This window comes from Oryctolagus cuniculus, chromosome 2, assembly GCF_051225735.1.
Source record: "Oryctolagus cuniculus isolate XC-2025 breed Fujian yellow rabbit chromosome 2, ASM5122573v1, whole genome shotgun sequence".
Lineage (NCBI taxonomy): Eukaryota > Metazoa > Chordata > Mammalia > Lagomorpha > Leporidae > Oryctolagus > Oryctolagus cuniculus.
In genome coordinates, this window is record NC_142868.1 from 70,271,892 (window position 1) to 70,288,636 (window position 16,745).

Genomic DNA, 16,745 nt, shown 5'->3' on the forward strand with positions numbered 1-16,745 from the left:
CGGCCAAGATGATTGTCTTTTACTAACAACCTAAAGCAACTTAGTGTTTATAAGGTCAGCCGCAGGATGAAGAAAGGGGCCCCATTCTTTGAACATGATTTTAGCTCTTTACTCTATTTTACTTATAGCACCCAATAATTCACCTCTAGGCTGGATTAGCAGCACATGACATACATTTATCTGTGAAACTTGAGAAAACAAAGGGCTTTTGTTTCTTCTATCCAGTAGAAAAATTAAGGGCCCAGTCTTCATTTTAGAACACAACATAACAGTCTTGTTTCTTAGTTCTACCCTAATGAATCTCCAGAGTAATTACTCATCTTTTTCTTTCTCTAGCTAAATTGGTTCTATTCTAGCTAAACTGGTTCAGATTTTCTTTCTGGCTGGCTGTATTCTAAATTTCAGGGACAAATTTCTTATCATTCAAGGTATTTACTAACATTGGACTCATGGATCTTGCCCCTCATTTTCTTATCCAGAAGTTCAAAATATGGATACTTTTTTGGGACTCTTGGGCCCAATTCAGTTTCTAAATTAACTCCAGCCTTTAACTTCCCATGCCTGTCTTTTTGATTCTAGGAGATATATTTTGGCACTTTCTCACTTCTTCCATCATATTTTCTCTTTGTCTCTCTTTCTCTCTCTCTTTCCCTCTCTGTTTCTGCCTTTCAAATAAATAAATGTTAAAAAGCTTTATTTTATTTATTTGAGACAGAGATAGGGGGAGAAAGACAAAGAGAAAGGAGATGTCTTTCATGTACTGGTTCACTCCCCAAATGCCTTCAAAGCCAGGACAAAAGCAAAAGCCAGGAACTCCATCTGGATCTCCCATGTAGGTGACAGGAACCCAATTCCATCTTCTGCTGGCTCCCAGGTGCATTATTAGCAGGAAGGTGGGTGAAAAGCAGAGTAGCTAGACTTGAACTCGCACTCTGTTATGGGATGCAGGTGTCTGAAGCAATGGTCTGCTGTAATAACAGTTTTAACAACAACATAAGAACATTCAGCAAAGTTAAGATCACACTGGTGACTGGTACAATAATCATTTTCAATTCATTTAAGACCAACAGCTAAACGTGGCCTACACGTATGACTGTGACTGTGATATGTAAATTAGATGGCGTACAACTGTGCATAAAGGGACCACACCATCTTGAGTCTTTTTTTTTAATGATTTAATTTTTTTGTTCATGTATTTCTTTATTCATCATTTTACTCTTTCATTCAAAAAATGTCTGCCAAATACTACTCATGGTAGTGGTGAAAGAGCAGACTGAGGTTCTAATCCCAACAGCAGGACATGGTGACAGCGGGCAGCAGAAACACAATAGAGAAATAAGCAAAGAGGTGATAGAATGCCAGGTAGTGATGACTGCTCTGAAGAAAAATAAAGCATCATAAAGAGGCAGGAGCGAGGGAAGATCCATTTTAGATGAGAGGATCCAGGATGGTGTCTACGAGGAGATGACGTTTGAACAGAGGTCTGGCTGAAGTGAGTCTCGCGCACCATCTCGGACAAGAGTGCTGAGGACAAGGGAGAAAGAGGACTTGGAGCAGAGAAGTCTGAGCTCTGGAGAATTCTCTCTCAAGCTCACTGAGTTTGCTGGAAACGTTCAGTTTGTTTGTTTGTGTTTGTGGTTGTGGGACTGAAAGCCTCATTTTCTTCGTGACTCGGCCAGAGGTCGCTCTCAGGTCCTTGCCCACAGCCTTCTCCATCCCAAAGCCAGCACCAGGGAGAGTCCTGCCGTCGGGTCTCTCTGAGCAGCGGATTGCAGAGAACTCTGCATTTACAGGGTTCTTGTGCTAACAATGCTGATTGGCCTGAAGTCAGCTGTTTAGTAATCTTAATTACATCTTCAAAATTGCTTTTGCCAAGTAATAAAATCACAACAGACCTGATAGCTCATTGCATTCAGTCTCTAGGATTAGGAAGTTTGGGAGAACAATTTAGAATTCTGTCTGCCATTTGTATCTTTTCCACTTAATTCTGATTTGCTTCTCCTGAATCCACAAACAAATTTTAGTTTTATATATTGTATTACTAGAAAATAGCTTATGTTTCAGCATGAGAAAAATTTAAACTAAACCCAGAAGAATACCTAAGTAGGTTAAAATTTATAATCTAGGGAAACAAACACCCTCTGAGGATTTCTGCTGTGATTTGAAGGCAGCTACTTTTGTCCCAGCCATCTTGTTTACTGTTGAGTCTGGTAACAGATGGGATCCAAAATTAAAAGTCTCTTCTGCTGCATAAAGCAGGGGTTCTCTTTTGTTGATTGCTGGTGTACCAGTTGATATCCTGAATTTAAAATCAGTGCTACATGCATATTTATAGATGCTATTTCATTACAGCCAGAAAATATTTTATTGGCACCATTATTCTACATTTTTAACAAATACAGTTCAGCATTCCAGTAATTTACATAAAATATTTATTTATGAATCAACTTGCACAAAATCTAATTCACTTGTTAGAATGATGTATTGTAATTTTGAATAAAAAAACAAAGAAGATTTAGTGGGCAAGTGATTAAGGTCTTTAAATATTTTAAAAAGCACAAAAAGAGAAGTAAATTATTCTGTGGGGGTATAGTAGTTGTAAGGAGGTGTATTTCAATATATAGGAAGGCTCTTTCTTAAAAATAAAATAGAGCTTCCTGAGCAGGATCCAGGCTGCCTGAAAAACCATAATGTTTCTTTCCAGTTGAATAATCCCAATAGGGAACGCTACACTCTATGACAAAATGCTATCATGCGGTTTCAGCCAACTTCATCTGTAAAGGGCCAGATACTAAATATTTTTTGTCTTTGTAGGTTATACTGTATCTGTCACAAGTTTTCACCTCTAGTTGTAAGATGAATGTAGGAGCCAGCGCCGCGGCTCACTAGGCTAATCCTCCACCTAGCGGCGCCGGCATACCGGGTTCTAGTCCCGGTCCGGGCGCTGGATTCTGTCCCGGTTGCCCCTCTTCCAGGCCAGCTCTCTGCTGTGGCCAGGGAGTACAGTGGAGGATGGCCCAAGTCCTTGGGCCCTGCACCCCATGGGAGACCAGGAGAAGCACCTGGCTCCTGCCATCGGATCAGCGCGGTGCGCCGGCCGCAGTGCGCCAGCGGCGGCGGCCATTGGAGGGTGAACCAATGGCAAAGGAAGACCTTTCTCTCTCTCTCTCTCTCTCTCTCTCTCTCTCACTGTCCACTCTGCCTGTAAAAATAAATAAATAAAGAGAATAGAAAATGAATCTTGATGTGAATGGAAGGGGAGAGGGAGTGGATAAGGGGAGGGTTGCGGGTTGGAGGGACGTTATGGGGGGGAAGCCATTGTAATCCATATTCTGTACTTTGGAAATTTATATTCATTAAATAAAAGTTAAAAAATAAATAAATAAATAAAAATTAAAAAATTAAAAAAAGATGAATGTAGGTATAGGCAATGCATGAATGAATGTGACTGTATTCCAAGAAAAGTTTATTTACAAAAGGAAGTGTTGAGCCAGATTTTTTTTGAACTATAGTTCCTCAACCGTGATGTATCACATTTCCTGGGTTGGGTTGGAGGAGGACCTAAACATCAACCAAGTTTTTTATATATCTAAAAGTTTAATATTTTAGGATTCATTGGTTGGGTTATAGGAAGACACAGACACCATTTGCTGAAGTAACCCCCCTGGGAGGAGTTGTCCCTATACAACCCCTGTTCAGGTGTGCCTGTAGGCAGATCTGATGGAAAAATCTATTAGATGGATGAGATTTAAGCTGACTAGCACTAAATAACTGGGAATGTTATGCACATTTTTAAAAATGGAAACATGTGCAGGCATTTTGTGATCCTAATGTGAAGCAGGATTTTTTCCTCCTGAGTTATGCATTGTAACATAGTTTTCTATTCTGATGATATTTGCATTTCATTGGTTGAGGTCAGATAAGAAGAGGAGTGACAATCAAGCCAATAATAGATAGTGACCAAAGGATTCCAGTTAAATAATACATTTGGATGAAGTTGGAATTTCTCTTAACAACCAGGTTGCAGGATTGTTATAAAAAAAACTTGGAGGGAGACATAAAGTCTCTTTGAAGAACAGCTCCCCTTTGTTTGGTCCCATGTTTTGTTTTGCTTTATTTCTGAAATTTTGAGAGAAAAGAACATTATAATTTGTTCAAATGAAATTATTCTTTAGAGCATGAGTGCTCGTTCCCATGGACTGGAACACAGGAAATGAGGGCCAGTCATTTTCACCCTCTCCTGATGTTCAGAGATTATTCCTGCATTGATTTATTCCTGAAGTCTACTGTATGTTTTTCTTAAAGGTTATCGTGAACCTTAAAAATATTTTATAATCATCATTTTATGTTATAATTTACATTTTGTATATAATGTATCCATTAATGGATTTTTATAGCTATGGTTATTTTTAATACTTTGGTAGTTTAACTTTTATACTAGAGTTAGAAGTGATTTTTGTACATTATGGTATTAGAGTACCCTGAATATGACTATATTCTTACAATGTTTTAACTTTTTCATGTGCTTTCATGTTGTTAGTTAGCATCCTTTCATTCCAACTTTGTGAACTTCTTTCAGCAGTTTTTGTAAGGCAGGTTTAGTGATGATGAACCCCCATAGTTTATATTTGTCTGGAAAAGTCATTATCTCTCCCTCCTTTCTGAAGGCAAATTCACCAAGTAAAATACTCCTGGTTGACAGTTTTTTATATCAACCCAAAAGATTTCTGCTAAGAAATCTGATAATCTTATTACAACTCCATTCCACACAACAAGTTGCCTTCCTCTTGCTACTTTCAAAATTTGCTCTAACTTTGGAGAAGGTGATGATAATGTGTCTTGGTAAAAGATCCCTTTCTATTTAATCTATACAGGGTTCTTTAGGCTTCATAAACCCGAATGTTCATTTCCCTCCCCAGATTTGGGAAGTTCACTGAAGTTATTTCTGTAATTACTTTGCTAAGCCTTTCTCTTTTCTCTAGTACTCTCATAAGGCATAAAGGCTTTCTTGATAGGGTTCTATAAGTCCTATAGGCTTGCTTGCTTCTTTTTGTTTCTCTAAGTGGGTTATTTCAAATGGCTTGTTTCAGATGTTCCTGATTGTTTCTTCTGTTGTATTGAATTTACTTGAAGCTCTATGTAATTTCTTGATTTGGTCCTGTGATCTTCAGTTCCAGAATTCCTATTTGGTTCTTTTTTAGGGGTTCCATCTCTTTATTGTCATTCTCATGTTGTCCATTTGTTATTTTCTTGTTTTTGTTTAGTTGTCTCTCTATATTCCCTTGTAACTCATTAATCTCCTTTAAAACAGTTATTTCAAATTCTTCGTCAGACAGTTTGTACATTGCATTTCTTCAGGGCCAGTTACTTTATTCTGTTCCTTCAGTGCTGTCATGCCCCTCTGTTGGTTTATGATTCTCGTGGCCTTGTGCTTGGCTTGTGAATTTGAAGAAGTAGGTATTCAGTCCACTCTTCACAGACTGCCTTCAGCAGAGGAAACCATTCATCATCCTGTCCATTAAGGGTTTTGGTGCCTGCCATCACATAGGACCCATGGGCAAAATTGTTGCTGGAGTCCTTGGGCATCCTGGTCTGGTTCCTGGGTCAGTGGATGGGTGCACCCGAGTTCACAGGGGCTGCTCTGTTGCCTGGGTCATCAGGGGTGAGTCTGGATCTTAGGTTTGTGTGCGTCAGCCTGGTGCCAGGGTTCATTAGGATGGGCTGGATCAGTGGAGCGAGAGGGGAAGGCCTGGGTTCAGTGGGGCCCCCTGGATCTTGCGTGTAAAGATTTGCTTGAAGCCTAAACCTTTGGGGAATAACTTGGTACTGGGACAGATTTTGAGCCTGAATGTACTGGGGTTAGCCTGACACTGGAGTTGCTTGGCACCTAAATTCACAGAAAGGAGGCATTTCCTGAATCCATGGAGGCTGTCCTGGCACTGGGGCCCGTCATGGTGGGCCTAGCACCTCTGCCCAAATGGGGCTGGCTAGAACACAGGACCATGGAATTTGGCATGGTCCTGGGAAGTCCTGGGGACCTGATTCTTCAGGTGCATCCTAGAGTTTAGAATTATGGGGGGCCAGTTTGGGGTTGGGGCAGGACTAAATTCTGGGTTTGTGGAGACCATCCTGGAGCCTAGAATCCCATAGGCAAGTCCAATCTGGAGGTGACCTGAACTTGGAGCCCCAGGGGCTGTTCTGGCACTAGTGTGGCCCTGGAGGCTGGATCTGCAGGAGACAACCTGGAGATTGGGTCAGCCCTGGTACTGGGGTCTGTGGTGAAGTTTGGTGCTCGTGTTACTCTCCTTTCCCTTTGCATAGGGTAATTCTCTCCAAACTGTGTTTTCCAGGCTCAGGGACAAGATGATGCAGGTAATGTGAAAATGTTCTTCCTATACTCTTTAATGTATCTTTTCACATTTTTATGCTCTAAGCAGGTACTATAACCTCTTGCCTGGATTCCTTAGCTTTTCTTTTTATTAAAGATTTTATTTATTTATTTTAGAGGCAGAGTTGCGGTCAGAGAGAGGAAAAGATAGAGACAATGGTCCTCCATCCACTGGTTCACTCCCCAGTTGGGCACAATGGCCAGAGCTGCACTGATCCAAAGCCAGGAGCCAGGAGCTTCCTCTGGGTCTCCCACATGGGTGCAGGGTCCAAGCGCTTGGACCATCTTCCACTGCTTTTCCAGGCCATGTGATAGTTGTTTGGCAAGAGGATGAATACTGAAAACTCCTATTCCATCACCTTACTGACTTCCCTTCATGAAATAGTTAATACATCAAACAGCTGAACCCAGGAATAGGATGATCGTGGAATATGTTGACAGGACAGAAAGCTGAAACTGTTGGCAGAAACCTAAAGTCAATATTGGAGACAAGTAAATAGTGCCTGCAATGCCACATTAGGAGGGCTTGAGAACTGCTCATTTTTAAGTGACAAGAGACTCCCTCTTCTCCAGAACCACAGAAGCAATTGTGCTTTCAGGTAGCAAATTTCTATCATTCTCAGCTTCCAAATAAAGTGGGGGTTTTTAAGGTATAGTTTTTACTTTAAGAAGAAGCTATCAGCTTATGCTCCATTTTCCTGGGTATTTAGAAAGTCTAGAAGGAAATGGTATTCTTGTACATGGGAATGTTTAAATGTGAAATATTTTTAGATCAAAGATAATATGTGATTGGTTTAAAATTTTTAAGTGGGCTTGAGTATTTTCAGAGGTTTGTGGGATTAGGGACAGGTGTGTGTGTGTGTGTGTGTGTGTGTGTGTGTGTGTTTGACAGGCAGAGTGGAGAGTGAGAGAGAGAGACAGAGAGAAAGGTCTTCCTTTTGCCGTTGGTTCACCCTCCAATGGCCCCCGTGGCCGGTGCGCTGTAGCCGGCGCACCGCACTGATCCGATGGCAGGAGCCAGGTACTTATCCTGGTCTCCCATGGGGTGCAGGGCCTAAGTACTTGGGCCATCCTCCACTGTACTCCCTGGCCACAGCAGAGAGCTGGCCTGGAAGAGGGGCAACCGGGACAGAATCTGGTGCCCCGACCGGGACTAGAACCTGGTGTGCCGGCGCCGCAAGGCGGAGGATTAGCCTAGTGAGCCGCGGCGCCGGCTGGGACAGGTGTGTTATTACCATTTACAATGATTTTCTTTTTCTTAAGTCAGGACGTTTCATAGCTGTTTAATTCTTCTCTCCCAATTACCCCTCCAAGATTACTAGCAATAGATGTGGCAAATAAACAATAAAAACCATAGTCCTCTAGTGGTCTTAATTTGTTTCTTGGAAATAATACATTTTCCAAGTCCCTAGATACACAAATGTACCAGCCCTCCCCCTTTTCTTTATAGTGGTGATCGTATGCTTTGATTTGTAATTCAGACATTTATGAGAAAAATCTATGTCACGGTAAATTAAGGGTCATGTTAAATACATTTTAAATATGTTCTAAAGTCAGCACAGTTACATATGCATTGTTTTCTTTTTTAGGATGATTCCATTCAGGCAGGCAGCTTATTTCGTTTGCCTGTTTACTACAGTTTCCTGTGGTAAGTGGATTATTTACAAGGCACAAAATGAAGGGATTGGGGAGGAGAAGCAAGACACACCACCCCTGGAGAAAGCTTCCAAGATTGTTCAGGACAAGTATCCTTTCAACGTCTGGTGGCAAGGACCACTTGCTAGATGTATTGCCCTGGAAACACACGGCAGAGTCGGGGGGAGCCCCGGAGTGATGAGGTCTCAGGGCACATGAAAACAGAAATGTCTGTTTGGACACAACTTTCTACAAAGCAGATTTCAAAATAATCAGCCCTCTATTTATATCATCAATGTTAAAAAGCAAACTTTGCCTGAAAATTCTAAAGAACGCCAGGCATTTGGTGGTGTCAGGATGCAATCGAAGTATCTGATAGGTACATGTTATGGATTTTTTCACTCTCCTAGGGAACCATTTCAGAAATCAAAGTACCTAGTTTAACTTTAACTTAGTAGACCATTTTTCTGAGTAGTTCAATGTGAATCATTTGCAATAGCAGGCTTTCATCTTGTTTCTTTCTCTATTCACTCCATTAATTTTCAGAGAATTAGAATGATTCACTGTTTTTCATTAGCCATTGTAGAGTGGAGTTTTCTCTGTGCTACTACTGGGGATGGATTTTTTAAAAACTTACTTATTTTTATTTGAAAGGCAGAGTTATAGAGATGGGGGTGGAAAGAACGAGCTTGATCTTCCATCTGCTAGTTCACATCCCAGATGGCTGTCACAGCCAGGGCTGGGCCAGGCAGATGCCAGGAGCCTGGAACATCATCAGGACCTCCCCTGCGGTGGCAGGGGCTCAAGCACTGACGCCATGTTCTGCTGCTTTCCCAGTGTGTTAGCAGGCAGCTGGATGGGAAGCGGCTGGGCCTCCAACTGGAGCCCACGTTGGGTGCCAGAATCACGGGCAGCAGCCGAATCTGCTGCACCACAGTGGCAGCCCTAGTGGTGGATTCTGAATCATGTCAACTTCAGATGTCTACACCACAATGGTTCTCTACTCACCTCTCAGATATATGACTAAGGAAAAACACAACACCTGTGTGTAAGGTTTACATTTGTAAAGAAATAAAATTCCTCCAGGAAAGAGCTTGTCTTCCACCCCACCCAAATCACTACGCCCCTCCATCTGTTCCCTCAAACCCAATTACCTATCTGAGCCACCATCAATACTATTGACAAATCCATTCAAGACTGGGAAAGAGATGCTATGGCCCATGGTCACTTCAGGTTTTTCCTCTTCTCTCCAAATAAATCATTCTAGGAAAATCAGAGGAGTAAATAAGAAGAAATGGAGAAGTATATATCACAGGCAGTCCTAAAATGTAGAAACAGACACTGTTAAAAGTCGTCTGTTTAGTAGGCTGGTGCTGTGGCATAGCAGATAAAGCCACTGCCTGAAATGCCAGCATCCCATATGGGCACTGGTCCATGTCCCGGCTGCTCTACTTCCTACCCAGCTCCCTGCTAATGGCCTGGGAAAGGTAGTGGAAGATGACCCAAGGATTTGGGTCCCTGCCACACAAGTGGGAGACCCAGATAAAGCTCCAGCTACTGGCCAAGCCCCTGCCACTGTGGCCATTTGGGGAAGTGAACTGACAGATGGAAGATGTCTCTGTCTCTCCCTCTCTCTTTGTCCTGTGGACTTTGAAATAAATAATTAAATCATCTGTTTAGTCCTTCAGATTTCTTTGGTCTTAGATATTTTTCTACATGGATTTATTTATAAATTTTACAAAGCTGTTAACTACAGATACTTAATTGGAAATGATTTCCATTTACAACCATCTTTTAATGTGAATAAATATGCATTATATTTTTTAGAGTTTTTGCTCTTACTTTTTAATGATAACTTGGTATGTGCATTTTTGCACACATATTCAATTATTTCTGTAGAATGATTTCAGAAGTGAAAATACTAAATACATAGATGTGAATGGTTTGGAAGGTTTTGTGACATACATAATGAAATTATTTTCCAGGAAGTTTTCCTACTTGAACTTTTCTGTCAGTCTATGAGAGTGCTCATTTATCCTACATGGGTCAGCTCTAAGAGCTAATGCTACTTCCTGGCCTTGCATATATTCACCTACCCAGAGATATGATCCTTACTTATTTTTGAGGATCTGCTGTCTCCCAGTTTTCATCCATGTAATTCTGGTGATGTGGCATCTGATGATGGAGCCTGTGACCCAGTCAGACTCAAAGCAGGAAGTTTACACATCATGCTGGTTTAAGGGCCCAATGAGAGCCAAAATCTTACAATCAGGCTTTTGCTTAGACTCCGGAAATAAGACTCAAGTTTTCTTCCCCACCCCCAAATTGACTTGAAATATAAGAGATTGCAAAGGCCTGACTGCTGGTACTATCTTGCTACTTTGTGGAACCTGATACCAATGGCAACACCAGGCAACAGAACAAACGGATGGAGAAAATTGTAAACTGATGCTATCGATTGATCACAATGTTCAGTTATTCCTGAAGCCAAAACCACTATCACATTTTTGGTTTCTGTATCAGTAAATTCCATTTGTACTAAAGCAATTCTGAATTGCATTTTCTATCATTTATAACCAAAGTCACTACATGATTTAGGCTTTTTTACTGATTTTGTGGAAAAAATGGCATTTAGTTGCATTAAATCACCTGTATTTTTGATTCTTTTTTTTTTAAAGATTTATTTATTTATTTGAAAGGCAGAGTTACAGAGAGGCAGAGGCTGAGGCAGCAAGAGAGGTCTTCCATCTGCTGGCTCACTCCCCAAATGGCTGCCATGGTCAGAGCTGGGCTCCAGTCTAGCTCTCCCATATGGGTGCAGGGGTCCAAGCACTTGCACCATCTTCTGCTGCTTCCCCAGACTGTAAGCAGAGAGGTGGATCAGAACTGGAGCAGCTGGGACTTGAACCAGCACCCGTGTGAGATGCAGGCACTGCAGATGATGGCTTTACCCACAACACCACAGTACTGGCTCCTGCATTTGTGATTCTTACTATATCTTATATACATACTAGTCACTTATATTTCTTTTATAATTTATCTCTTCATATTTGTTAACTAAGTTGTTTTGTTTCTAATTATTTACTTTCAACAAAGTTGGAAGAGACCTAATGTAGTATAGAGTTGACAGAACTCAGTATTAGATCATTATGTGATTTTTGACAGTTCAGAGAAAGAGTTTAAAAATTTAGTGTCACTATAATAACAAAGTTTCTTCTATACCTATTTGTGTATATAAGATTTCTCACTGCTTAGATTCTTTTTTCTTTAAAAATTATAGTGATTTTATTCTCCTTATTTTCTTAAAGATTAATTTTAATTAATTAATTTATTTATTTGAAAGAGTGACAGAGGTAGAAAGACAAACAGAAATAATCCATCTGCCATTTCACTCACCAACTGCCTGCAACGACCAGGCCTAGGCCAGGCCAAAACCAGGATCCAGGAATTCCATCCTAGTCTCCCACATGGGTGGCTGGAAACCATATAATTAGGCCATCTGCTACCTTCCCAGGCACATTAGCAGGAAGCTGGATTCAAAGTAGAGCAGCTGGGACTCAGGCTGGCACTCCGACATAGAATGCTGATGCAAATGGCAGCTTAACCCAGGACACTGCAATACCAGCCCTTGATTTTCTTCTCCTTACTGCTTGTGTAATTTTTACAAAGAAGGTTGAATAACTTGCCCAAAGTGCATGGGCATGGAGGCCCATGTGATAGCTTTGCAAGCTATGGGTTTTATGATTTAACATGTAACAGTGCTTTATGCACTCTCTAAAAATAACACAAACTAGACTATCACTGCCATTATTGACATTACCAACTTAGGAGGTCAAGTGAGAACATCTAATATAACTTTGCTTCCATTAAGCTAAGAAGCTGATGTACTTCCCTTTCACTGTCTGACTCACATGGCAGTTCACAAAGGCTGGATCACAGAATGACACTGGCATTCTTGTGTCCCTGCATGTGCACTGGCATGGGCAGGAAGAATCTTGATACTTATGAATGACAAAAAAAATCCATTGTCTAAAAATGGGCTCTTTATAACTAATGTTGCCACTGGACCAATTACTCACTGTTTTCTGCATCTATGAAATCTAGGTATAGACACTTGAGAGTTTGTATTCCCAGAAGTTTCCATCTGAAGAGATCTGTGCTCTTTCTAAATATAAATGCTACCTAAAGAGGTAGTCATTTTAGCTACACTTCTGGGCGAAAGAGTAGCAATCTTGCTGAGTTTTCATAATGGAGTTCAGGGTCAGAACCCCCAGAGAAGCAGAGAAAATGTTCATCTTCAGCGCTTAATGAAATACATATTGTCTAAGCTGCACAATCTCTGAAGGAAATTAAAAAATACATACTACTTAAATGAGTGCCTACTGTCCCAAGGGATAAACAAGTGTGTCACCGGAATACTTTGTGGTTAGCAGACCGTTGACTAAAACAAACATGCTACCTGAGCTGGAAGGCTTATTAAGTGGACTTTGGACTTTGAAATAATGTCTTTCATGGTAAACCTAAATTATCTACTAAAGCCAGACACTTAATTTTCTAATAATAGGTGGGTTTCAAGGGTTCTTTGGAGCTGTGATTAATTCCAATCAGCAAATAATTCTAAATTTATTTTCAATTTTGTCTATGCATGCATTTGCTTACACCATCTATACAAATGAGCTTGTAAAAAGAAGTAAATATGCAGTAACTGTCCATTTTCTTGACTTGAGCTGAGCTGAGGATCCATATTTAACACTACATCATAGAAAGGGGGAAATGACTGGAAATCAGAAGTGCTGGCTTTATGTCCCAGGTCATTCATCAGCTGTGCGGATCTCGGGCAAGTCAATCCATTCTGAGATTTAGTTACTTAACTTCTTTTTAAAATAAGAAACAGGGGTTGCCTCTGTGGTATAGCGGGTAAAGCCACCACCTGCAGTGCTGGCATCCTATATGGGTGCTGGTTCAAGTCCCAGCTGCTCCACTTCCCATCTAGCTCTCTGCTATCGCCTGGGAAAGCAGTGAAAGATGGCCCGAGTCCTTGGGCCCCTGCACCTGTGTGGGAGACTAAGAAGAAGCTCATGGCTCCTGGCTTCAGATAGGCACAGCTCTGGCTATTGTGGCCATTTGGGGAGTGAAGCAGCGGATGGAATATCTCTCTCTCTTTCTCTCTCTGCCTCTCTTTCTCTCTCTGTGTAACTCTGACTTCCAAATAAAATAAAATAAAAAATAAAACAAAATAAAAAACAATTAAATGTATGTAATAAACCTACCTCAAGCTTAAGTGGTGAGATACTAGAAATATTTTTGTTATGAAAATTTTCTGATAATAGACCAAATATCATTGTTTTTAAGGCATGATATTTTCATAGCACGTTAGGCAATGGGAGAAAATCAAGCGAGGTTTGCGTTTTTAATGTGGGTAATTCATGTGCAAATTATTGTATGACTTAATGAAAATGAACCAAGTGTTTTATACAGAAACACCAAAAGTATTCAATAATATTATACATTGTTCAAATAGTTTCCTCATTATATTTTATTCAGCCTCTATAATTGGAGTCACATTGTAAAGCTCTTTAAGTCATCAGCAGAAGAAATGAGAAGGTTAAGACTACAGATGCATTTCTATTAAGATTATTTGCACTCATTCCAAATTAATTTTTCAATGATTCCATCATAGGGTGTCTGACTCAACTATACAAGAATGCCTTCTTCAGAGGTGGGGATGTGACTTCCATGTACAGCCCGAATGCCCAACACTGTCAGATGATGTGCACCTTTCACCCCAGGTGTTTGTTCTTCAGTTTTCTTCCAGCAAGTTCAACCAATGATGCCCAGAAAAGGTAAAAGCTGATATTGGTGAAGCCAATAGTTTCTCATAATGGTGTCAGTTGTGTGCAAAAAGGTGTAGCAAATCACAGGGTTGTTTCTCAAATGGGGTTCAAGGATCAGTTTCATCAGAATCCCCTAGATTCTCACAAATGCAGGTTCCTAGGCCACAAGCCAGATCTACTGATCCATAGTCTCTTTGGCTTGCATACCTTCATCCAGGGTTGGGGAACCTTTGTTCTGCCAAAGACCATTTGGATACTTATAACATCATTCGTGGGCCATGTAAGATTATCAACCTAAAAGTTAGTCTGCCATAGATGTATTGAATTTTGAATCTCACCTGCAGTTGCCTAGGCAAGGCCAGACCAAATGATTGTGTGGGCCTTGTATAGCCTGCTGGCAGGACATTCCTCAGCCATGCTAAAGTGTAAGAGGCTAGTCATTTGCATTTTCCTTTTTTTTTTTGTTTTTTTGACAGGCAGAGTCAGACCATGAGAGAGAGAGAGACAGAGAGAAAGGTTTTCCTTTTTCCATTGGTATGGCTGGTGCTCTGTGGCCGGTGCTGTGCCGATCCGAAGCCAGGAGCAAGGTGCTTCTCCTGGTCTCCCATGGGGTGCAGGGTCCAAGCACTTGGGCCATCCTCCACTGCACTCCCGGGCCACAGCAGAGAGCTGGACTGGAAGAGGAGCAACTGGGACAGAATCTGGTGCCCCGACCGGGACTAGAACCTGGGGTGCTGGCGCCACAGGAAGAGGATTAGCCTAGTGAGCCGCGGCGCCGGATTTTCCTTTTTAAAAATTAATCGCTGTATTTGTTTTGAAAGGCAGAAAGAGAGAGTATCTTCTATCCACTGATTCACTACAGATGCCCACAGTGGCCAGGGCTGAGTTAGGCAGAAGCCAAGAATCTAGAACTCATTAGAGGTCTTGCACATGTGTGGCAGGGACCAAAGTACCTGGGCCATTATCTGCTGCTTCCCACGGGGTCCAATAGCATGAAGTTGGATTGGAAGTAGAATTGGGATTCAAACCTAAGAACTTGAATAGGAGATGCAGGTGTCAAAAGCAGTGTCTTAACTGCTAAACCAAACACCATCTCAGAAGCTAACCAACTTCTAAGTCTTCAAGAAAAATGGCTGAAAATCATCATTGTTTCAAGAAAGAGTCTAACAACAGATGAATATTTCACCTGAATAAGAAAATGCACTTAACTGTCCAGTGTATATTATCGTTATGGATGGTACAGCCTTAAGAAAATATAAATTTAGACAAGGATTTTGTTGTGAATAGAATTAGTAAGATACAGAAATTGCAGCCTTGGGATACGCTAATTCTGAATGGTGCCTAGGTAAGCCAGTTTGGGCACCCATAGTACTTGTGTTGTATGCATGTATCTATGGGAGTTTGTATGCTTGTGAATATGTACAGTTGGCTTGTCATTTGGAAAAGTATGAGTATTTTAAAAATAGCTGGCAATTAAAAATCTTGTTAGGTAATGAAGATGCAGCCACAATTCACCTTAATTTTCTTTCATTTTGATCAATATTCAGAATGAATTTTTTATTGTTCCCTTTCTGTATCCATAAATCAGGGTCACTCACTTTGTGTTTAAAAACTAGAAATTGGATGATTATTCTCTGATCTTACATATTAAACTTGTAGAGAAAACGCAGACTGTATATGAGTATCCTCATTAAAAGTTGAGTTAGAGTCTACACTTCTTATAAATAATGAAAATAACAGTAAGAATAACATTAAAAACAAAAATAAGCCTTCCATTAAGCATAGACTATAAGGAATTAATAAGCAAGGTGAACACCGTTCAAAGATTCAACTTTTATGACTGACATAATTTTTAAGCAAATATAAAGTATTTACTAAAACACTCACCTGTTGGGAACATAACTTCTCCAAAGTTTAGGAACACAAGAAGTATCACTGACTCTTTAATTAGCTTTTTGTACTTAAAAATCGATGAGTATGAAGAAAATCAATGCTCAGGTGAGCTATCACAGGGGCCATTAGATGTTATGGAATTTCCTTTAAAAATGGTCCCTCCAGCAAGTATCAGAGCAACGGTATATTTTCCTTATTCCCTGATTTGTATTAGTGTACAGAAAATGCTAGACATTTTCTTAATGCATGTTTATTATTCTACTTCCTAAGTGGAGCTACTTTTTAAAACAGGTTTGGCTGCTTCTTGAAAGACAGTGTTACAGGAACCTTGCCAAGAGTGCATCAGACAAATGCAATTTCTGGACATTCCTTAAAGCAATGTGGCCATCAAATAAATGGTAAGATATGGATTTCCTCCTGAATTTGAGTTCGTAATGGCTCCATCGGAGAACATCTTTCACTCAGAGCCTGAACTGCCATGGACTTTGGAAAGGAGCACTCAGAAAGACAACAGAGTTATGGCAGTAAAATGGACATCAAAGAGGGGACCTATTCATCCTGACAATCCTGGTGTCTTTATCAATAAGCACACACATGCTCAATGAACTTGTATTGTTAATGAGGTTACCACTACAGTGTAAGATTTGTAGAAAGTGAATAAATATCCAAGAAATAATCTCCCCTTTCATTCTAGGTAAGAATCTTTAAGGAAACAGAGAGAACATCTCTATCCCTCTCCCAGCTTCACTTCCAGTTTCATTTCACCATTGACAATTTTGACACCAGTCATTTTCAACCAGAAGTGAATTTGTCCTGACTTATCTCCCAGGGGCACATGGTAGAGTCTGGAGACACATTTGTTTGTCACAACTGGGGAGCTGCTACTGGCATCCTGTGGAGTGAGGCCAGAGATGCCTCAAACCTTCTTACAAGACACAGGGTAGAGTTCCATTGCAAAGAATGTTTGGCCCCAATTGTCAATTGTACTGTTGACA

General features: G+C 40.6%; 1 protein-coding gene across 1 annotated transcript in view; it reads left to right on the forward strand.

Annotated features, from left to right (window-relative positions):
* The first annotated feature begins 6,908 nt into the window (after positions 1-6,908).
* The window catches only part of KLKB1 (kallikrein B1), a 30,327-nt gene continuing 20,490 nt past the window's right edge, over positions 6,909-16,745 (forward strand). The window contains exons 1-4 of the mRNA XM_002709334.6: positions 6,909-6,987; positions 7,978-8,036; positions 13,704-13,866; positions 16,042-16,148. Of these exons, the coding sequence (XP_002709380.2) occupies positions 7,979-8,036; positions 13,704-13,866; positions 16,042-16,148 (328 nt within the window). The 5' untranslated portion in view covers positions 6,909-6,987; position 7,978. The remainder of the gene's footprint in view (positions 6,988-7,977; positions 8,037-13,703; positions 13,867-16,041; positions 16,149-16,745) is intronic.